The sequence below is a fragment of the Pocillopora damicornis genome, chromosome 1, assembly GCF_964200805.1.
Source record: "Pocillopora damicornis chromosome 1, jaPocDami1.2, whole genome shotgun sequence".
NCBI classification, from domain to species: Eukaryota; Metazoa; Cnidaria; class Anthozoa; order Scleractinia; family Pocilloporidae; genus Pocillopora; species Pocillopora damicornis.
This window is the reverse complement of record NC_142670.1, coordinates 38983481-38991892: the sequence shown is the minus strand read 5'-3', so window position 1 is coordinate 38991892 and position 8412 is coordinate 38983481. Positions and strand designations below refer to the sequence as shown.

The 8412-nt window shown below is 38.4% G+C and overlaps 2 protein-coding genes across 2 annotated transcripts in view; both read left to right on the top strand.

Moving 5' to 3' along the window:
• The first annotated feature begins 929 nt into the window (after nucleotides 1-929).
• LOC149053768 (pancreatic secretory granule membrane major glycoprotein GP2-like) lies at nucleotides 930-2928 on the top strand. Its single transcript, XM_089211467.1, has 2 exons — nucleotides 930-1148; nucleotides 2449-2928. Exons 1-2 carry the CDS (start codon nucleotides 941-943, stop codon nucleotides 2814-2816), a joined length of 576 nt encoding a protein of 191 aa, XP_089067593.1. The 5' UTR covers nucleotides 930-940; the 3' UTR covers nucleotides 2817-2928.
• Nucleotides 2929-5165: 2237 nt separating this feature from the next.
• The window catches only part of LOC149053765 (oncoprotein-induced transcript 3 protein-like), a 32789-nt gene continuing 29542 nt past the window's right edge, over nucleotides 5166-8412 (top strand). Inside the window, exon 1 of the mRNA XM_089211188.1 lies at nucleotides 5166-5359. Coding sequence (XP_089067314.1) covers nucleotides 5293-5359 — 67 coding nt within the window. The 5' untranslated portion in view covers nucleotides 5166-5292. The remainder of the gene's footprint in view (nucleotides 5360-8412) is intronic.

Sequence of the window (8412 nt, the reverse complement as noted above, 5' to 3'; positions counted from 1 at the left end):
CAGAAGTTGAAGATAAAGTGTCATGCTGAATCTAAGGGAGCTATCAGAGAATGTGACATCCAAGTTTGAGACACTGTTTTAGTGAAACAGCCAAGGCGAGGAAAGCTGTCAACACCTTATCATCCCACTCCACTTCTTGTCACAGACAAGAATCAAAGCATGTTAACAGTAGAAGGTCCTAACTCGAAAGTGACTCGCAATTCATCACACTTCAAGAGGTTTATGACTGGTGAACCCGTCACACCGTTATTTCGCTTGAGGAATCTTCTATTGATGTTGACATGGAAACCAGTTCCCTGTCTTCTGCACCTACCTCGTGTCAGAAGTTTGCAGACCCTGGGCCTATTGACCCTACCGATTGTGCCGAGACCTCGACTGAAGTCGTGCTTCGAAGGTCTACCCGATTGCCCAAGCCTACGAAGAGACTTATTCAAGAGATTTGATCAGATATTGTTTAATACTTACGTTGATTACGAGCATCGCTGTTGAACATTTATAATTTCAGACATGTCTTACTAAGAAAGACTCACGAACATTCCTTATTAAGAAGACGCAGTACTCCGTAACTTTCAGTCGTTTCAGTCTTAATTTGAGAGCAGTTTTTTTCTTTTGTCTTACTATTGTTACAGATGTTTTGTCTACATTTTTGTGTACGAATTCTTTAGCTAAAGGAAAACAGGAATGTAGTATCGTGTGACACTAGCATCACACTACGTCATGCATGTCATTTAATGTAGGGAATTCTGGGATTAAATAGAGAGCAGGCGATGTGCTCGTGATGGCCGTTTATTTTTTATTACTTTCGTGTTCGTTCTCCACATTACAAAGATTACTCCCGTTTCTGAAGTCACTGGGCTACCTTGAAATAACCAATCCTACGTCGCGAGTTTTTCTTGTTTTTAAAGCAACCACTCTTGTCTCGCGAGTAATTAAGCGTCCCATGCAGCACATATTGATTCCCCAAACAAAACATTGGAGCGACACGCAAGGTAGCAAATCGTGGTTAGCTAAGCTAATCACTATTGGAATTGCAGATATAAACGAATGCAGTCCTAATCCTTGTTACAGTGGAGGATCATGCCGAGATCTTGTCAATGGATTCAAGTGTGACTGCCCTAGGGGGTTCCTTGGAACTCTGTGTGATATAGGTCAGTGATTCTTACGTTCGTTCTTTAAGAGCGAACGGAATATTTTGAAATAGTTCTTCATGTTCATACGTAAAAGACTCTAGGGTTAGGATTAGCGGCAGGGCCGATCCTCTGTACATATTTGACCCCTTAACTTGGATGACCGGCCAAAAATAAAGCTTTCGGAAACGTTAAGTGTTCCTTCGACCATTTTGAGCGCATGCTCTATGTTATACGTGGGATCGAGGGTAAATAGTGTCATTACTGTCTGAATGTATGTTCCATAAAAAGAAAATAGAATAACTTCTTTGACTTTTTATAAATACACCTTATTCGATGGTTAAATTCGGAGTACGCGTCGATATTTTTTGAGTTGTGTAGTATTTTATGTAGTAGTTGTGTGGAAAATACGAGCAATGACGAAAATGTCCACTCGTGTTATATCTGAAACCATCGAATAAATGATTTATTGTCTCACTATTATTTCATTATTTTGATTTTAGATTGCGAAATATATCGGACGGCCTTATCTGTGCATCGTATCGATCACATAAGGAGTTCACGAAAGACGAGAAGAACACGGATGAAACCATGTAAGAGTTCTATGTGACCAACGAAAATATCTGTCGCTCGTAAAAGTTCGGTTCTTTACAAGTCAAGCCTAAAAAACGCAAAAAAAAAAAATCAAAATTTGGATCGTCTTTGGGATTACTTTGTTGCTCTTTATTTTTGCCCTGTTCTACAGTGTAATACCGTTTATTGTCGTGGCATATTTTGCGCACGTCCTCATGAACGTATTTGGTGAATTGACGCCGTAATGGAATAATGAGTGCATTCACAGATATACTGTTGTCTTTATTGTTATTTTCCTCTGGCACAATTATTCCTCAGTGCTGTTTACGAGGCAGCTGTTTAAACCGTTACACTCCTGATATCATCAGTTGCATGAATGTTTCTAAGGACGTTCAATGTTCAAGTGTCTCCGAACGTCATCGGTACAAGGTTTTGAGTGACTCTGAATCTAAAGGAAATATGAAAGGAAATATAAAACGTTACTTTCCTGATATCATCAGGTGTATGAATGTTTCGAAGGACCCTAAATGTTCAAGTATTTCAAAACGTCATCAGTTCTAGGTTTTGAGCGATTCTGAATCTGAAGGAAATATGGACCCATCTTTTTTCAAATTCTCCCCACCCCCACCCCCCCAAAAATTGTTTTGGTGCCCATGTCCTCGCTTTCGCCATCTTTAATGAGATATCAGAACATTTCGCTTTTCATAAAGCCAAATGCTTGAGTATTCCAATACATTTTCATTTTTAGCTACCTCAGAATGCAAACAGTACAAGTTTCTGAATGACTCCGATCGACACAGCGATTTTGGTCGCGGTGACCGAAAAAGTGATAAAAATTTGACAGAAGACTGGTACAGATTCTCGGCGGGGGTTGGAACGAGTATACCTACTCACTGTCTACCGCACCATAGATGTGGAACGGACTTGCCAGGGTGGATGGACGGAGCACACCCAACAGTTGACGAAGGAGTGGTTTCCAGAAAAGTTTGTTTTCATGGCTATCATAACTGTTGTCACCACCACATTATGATCAACGTACGGAATTGCAGTTCTTTCTTTGTATACAGATTGAAACCAGTTGCAATTTGTCCTTGCCGGTACTGTGGAAAAAATTAGGTTATAATCCATCGATTAAATGACATTTAATCGATGGATGTAAAATCCTCATATTGTTGGCTACCTTAGACGACTATCTTAGACTTTAAACTGCAGGTTAAAATTCCAAGGCCCTAACTCATTCCTGAAAAAAAGGCTGGATAGAACGGTTTACGCTTGATAATTTGAATCAGGGCTGTATTTTCTCTCTTCTCTTCCTATTTCTTTATTCTTAGCTCAGAATATACAATGGAATGAACCTCACACAAAACTGCACTCTCGTGCGTGATAAGTAGAAATAAGTGCATGCAAATGCGTGATGGCTGGCGATCGATGGGGGCTCGCGGTTTCGACTTGACGCAAAAATTTATAAAACTAGATAAGGCAACAGGAAACTCCTCTGACGGTATTGGAAAGCTTTAAATGTTTAGTATATTTAGAGGGCTTGATCAAGGCTTTGCATAATAAAAAGAGTAAATATCATGAGAAATGTCATTCTTTCAGCATGTATTACATTTGCTCCAGTTACTTCAGTTTACAGTTGACCCAATCAGTAAATCACGTATCATGATGCAATTTTCATAATAGAAATAAGTGCGTGCGAATGCGTGATGGCTGGCGATCGACCTGACCATAGATAAATGAAACTATAGGTAGGGCAGCAGAAAACTCCTCTGACGGTATTTAATTATTTATATTGAAAACGGTTTACACCTGGCACATTTAGAAGACTTGATCAAGGCTTTGCATGATAAAAAGGGTAATTAATCTTCATGAGGAATGTTAGTCTTTCAGGATGTATTGTACTCACTTTAATAAGTTACTTCTGTCAATTTTAAGTTGACCCAAAGTGATGATTTAGTTAGGGTAGAATTCTGTAAAGTGTGTGAAATAAATTTCATCTTTCTTCACTTGGCGCCCTCTTCGACTTGTCCTTTCTACGTCGAATGCTTATCAAAAAAAAAATGTCTGTAACCCTTTTAAGTCGATTTGACCAAAATTTACAGAGAGTTTATTACACCTGCTTTGAGGACACGTGATATTTCTATTCCAATTTCTTGTTAAATGCAAAAAATTGCCAAGAGTTTGAAATCGGCTTATGCATGGAGCAGGAGTCTCTTATGTAGGATTGTTGTGAAGCTACACTGCTAATTATTCAATAACGTTTATAGATTTTCTCATTCCTCCCTCCACAAGAACAAACATTCTTAAATAGTGGAAAGAAGAGCCACCTCGTGGAATGTCTACGACTAAAATGGCTTTTATTGATACCACTGAGCTCCAACGGCCTAAAAGCATAATGGATAATACGTTGGTACATTCGCAGACGTTTGACCTCTGTGTTTATCAATATTGTTTAATAGAATTGTGACTCCATCTATCCTTAGTTGTCGTAAACGCTCTGAAAACCTTAAGTTCCCGCTTGGCTGCTAGCTGAGGTCAGTAATTCGATGGTGGGGGTTGTTTAATTAACGTTTTGAAAAATAGATTTGAAGTAATTTATGTTTCTGTGAATTATGGCTTAGCTGCAGTGAATATCGTACATAGTATGCATTTGTTTGATTGAAAAACCAACACAAATCAAAACAGAGGTTTTTATAAACACAAACAGAATTTGTATTGAACATTGAGCAAAAATTTTACGGTGTAACTATAAGCGTAGCATCCTTATAGGAATATTACATTGACGCGTTTTATGTTACAGTTTTCATTTTCTCAAGGGAGGGGTATGAGGGAACCTATTATTGAAGATTGATAGAAACTTAAAGCCTTAGAAAGAAGTAGAGGGGAGGGGTGGGGGGAGAGAACCTTGGTGTTCTTGACGCATTTTCTCTTCTCGTAAGTTCGTTATCGGAGGGGGGCTGATTAGAGAGGGAAGTTATCTTTAATAATGAAAAAGAAAAATCAGCTGGGGGTATTAGAGCCGATTTGAAAAAATGACTGAAATAAAAATCCACAATTCCCCCATTCGCTCTGACGAGGGGCTAACGAAGGGCTAAACTCTCTACGGTGGCCAAATTACGCTATTAACTCAGTTGATATTGCAAAATTACCCTGTATTGAGACTTTGAAAAATGACCGCTTAATACGACGCCACCAAATGCAGGTTCGACCATTATTTCACTCACCATTTTCGCCGAGAAGAGGTGATTGTTGTCTTTTATCCGTTTCGTTTAGAATAGATTAACCTCCAAAAGTTATTTTGTGGCTTTAATATAATTTTCTCTTCATTTTGTGACATTTGTGATAACAATGTCGTAAGCTGCCATTCAATTGCGAAACTCCCACCAGGATAACAAACATTGATTAACGTTAATAAACACTGAAAACGTGACATCATTTCTATTTTCATCACGGCATATCCTCAGTGATTGCAAAGGGACTTATATTGGAGAGGCAAACTGTTCTGCTCGTATTTTGTCAAGAGAGAATTCAAGCCAATGAGGAACTGTGTAAAACAGTTTTATTGTTGATACTTGGAGTGATATCTTTCCTTATGGTGGAACAACTGATCAACATTTTTTTTTTATTCACGATTGCAGTTTATGTGGTTCTTTCGGAAGGTGAGTTTAAAAATAGATTGTATCAGCGAAATGCTTCACTAAGTTAAGATTTGTTCTGTACGTTTGGTCCTGTTTTCATAAAGAAACATTTCAATGATCAATGCGTTATTCTTCGTTCCTCCTTTGCCGAGTGACCAAAAGATAAATCCTTTTTGCTATTATTGAGAAAATTATACAATTGTGTCGGGTATGGTGTTCGTGCTTACGCCTGCGTCTGTTAAAAATACACACGAAAAAACGAGCTAGTAAACACCTCCCTGCCTCTTTGGAGAGCTACCATCTTCTTCCGTAAATAATGCGGAAATGATTTGTCGTTTGTCGAGTAGCTGAAGCAGAATTTACATTTAATCTGTTCTTATGAAGGATGGTTGGTTTGTCATGACGCTTTAAATTTGAAATCGTGTGAATTGTTGACATAAATTATGTGATAAGAAATTAAGGCTTAAAAAAAGGAATTTTTTTCCCCCAATTCGAATTTCCACTATTAAAAGTATGGATATAGTTTGTCTTATTGAAAAGTCGTGGTTAGATTAGCGGGTCGGGCCTGCTTGATTGTTTTAGCTCATTCATTGATAAACGTCACTCTCATGATAATTTTGGTCCTTTCAAATGTCAATAAGTCGAATTCCAGTTTTCATCAGGAGAGCAGTTTCTCAAAATTAAAAAAACCCTGATGGCATTCGGAGATAATTTTCTTAAGTGTGGCGTCTGCCTTCAGCGCGTATCTCAGCCGATGTGTTTTCTCAGTCCGTTTTTTCTTCCAAATTTTTGAAATAACATCCTGCTATAATTTATAACATGACGAAACAACCTACCGTTAAATAATTGATAGCGAGATCTTATCGAAGTCTTATTTTCAAAACATACTATTTATTGCAGATGATTGCCGAATACTGCAGTTTTTGGAAGCTAAAGATGGCTCAGCCTTGGAAAAACACATCATAATAGCAATTGCCTTAAACTCTGAGCATTCGTGCAGAGTTCAGTGTTATCTTGAGAACGCATGCGTATCGTACAACTTTGGAAAGAGAGTAGCAGGAGATGAAGTCTGTGAATTAAACAATTCGACAGACATACAACATCCGGATGATTTAAAGCCGAGAGTGAATTTCATTTACCGTGGAGCTGAGGTATATAAAAGTTTCCTATAATTTTACAATTTTTGCACCTAGAAAAGGATCTCTATAGGGATAACCGTTAGCCGTAAAGCGGCCAAAAAGTTTAGCCTTAAAAATAGGCGTAAATATTGACAAATTCTAATCGTTAGTCGTAAAGAAACTTTAACTGTTGAAATAATTGTTTTATTATACATTTTTTTAAACAATCTGAAAAAGAAAACACTTCTCTCTGGGTTTGTCATAAGTGTGAGAACACAACGCGGACTAGGGGCTTGGAAACAAGGCAGACTTTGAAATGGACATGATAATGTCAACTTCATTCGTCATTGTAAATTGAATGTATGCTGTCGTCTAATCAGAGTTTTTATAGTAAGTTTACTGTATAATAATGGAAGTTATTAACCGTTAGCGGTAAAATGGCCAAAATTTCTATCGTTAGCCATAAATACCACCACCCCATTGGGACCCTCTCATAGAACAATCACAGAAGCCCCCCTCTATGAAGGTTTGTCGCTTTATTCAAAGGACAGTTTCAGGGCTAGAATTGATGTCACTTCAACACAAGTTTCCCTTCAATGAAAGAAACAGATACAAAGTCCTAGCAGTCGGACCATATATAATTTTATAAAGGGACTAAATGATGTCTCATTAGAGCGGTTCAATATTGTAGTTCCTCATTGATGGGGACACTGCAATCAGCACATGTCGGATGATTCACGCCCTGGCTCAATTATGTTTTCATGTTCTTGGGCAAGACACATTACTGTTACAATGCCGCTCTCCAGCCAGGAACATGAATGATTAAACACTAACAAATCAGCATATTCCGATGAAGAGCTGCAGTTCTTCATGTCGCTTCATTCAAGGGAAACTGAGAAAAGCTATGGCAATTATGAGCTAAAGCTCAAAAACCTTAACCTCTTATCATTCCAGAAAGAATTACGTTTATAGATTCTTCTCGTACTCTCCTTTAATCCTCCTGTCTACTTCAGTCTGATTTGAATTTTTCTTTTTCCATTTATCATTTCCCAGAACTCATGTGGAACCAGGCCTTGTATGAATGGTGGGACATGTCAATCCGGGTTTTTACCACACGGATACCGCTGCCTTTGTGCTGCAGGCTTTACTGGGTTAAAATGCGAAACAAGTAAGATATTTGAAAGGAACTGGATAACGCCATCTGAAATCCAAGTTATCCTCTTCAGCCTATGACTATTTTGGCTCAATTTTGATCAGTCTTTCATTTCGATGTTTTGACATCTAACAAAACTAAGAATTTGTCACTTGTACCTCAAGAGCTCAAGGACGTAAGAGAGAGCACGAATAGTTCCTAATTCCATAGTCAGCTGCGACACTACAGAAACCAATTACTGCCAGAAAAAAAAAAAAAACCAAAAAAGAAAATAATCTCCTGGCAAATTTTGATTAGACCCGTTTCTGAAGTCACTGGGGGTATCTTGCAATAACTAATCCCATATAACGAGTTTTTCTTGTTCTTAAAAGTCCTTGAACCCTCTCAGGTCCTTTGTCTTGCGAGTAATTGAAAATTTCATGTAGTGTTTATTCCCCAACAAAATATTGGAGCGACGCGTAAGGTAGCGAATCATGCTCAGCTAAGCCAATCACAATTGGAATTGCAGATATAGACGATTGCAGCGCTAATCCGTGTCACAATGGAGGATCATGCCGAGATCTTGTCAATGGGTTCAAGTGTGACTGCCCTGAGGGGTACCTTGGAACTCTGTGTGATACAGGTTGGTGATTCTTAGGTTTGTTCTTTAAGAGCGAACGGAATATTTTGAAATAGGTCTTCATGTTCGCACGTAAAAGGTTTAGGGTTAGGATTAGCAGCAGGGGATCTTCTGTACTCATTTGGACCCTTAACTTGAATGACCAGCCGAAAATGAAGCTTTCGGAAACGTTAAGTGTCCTTTC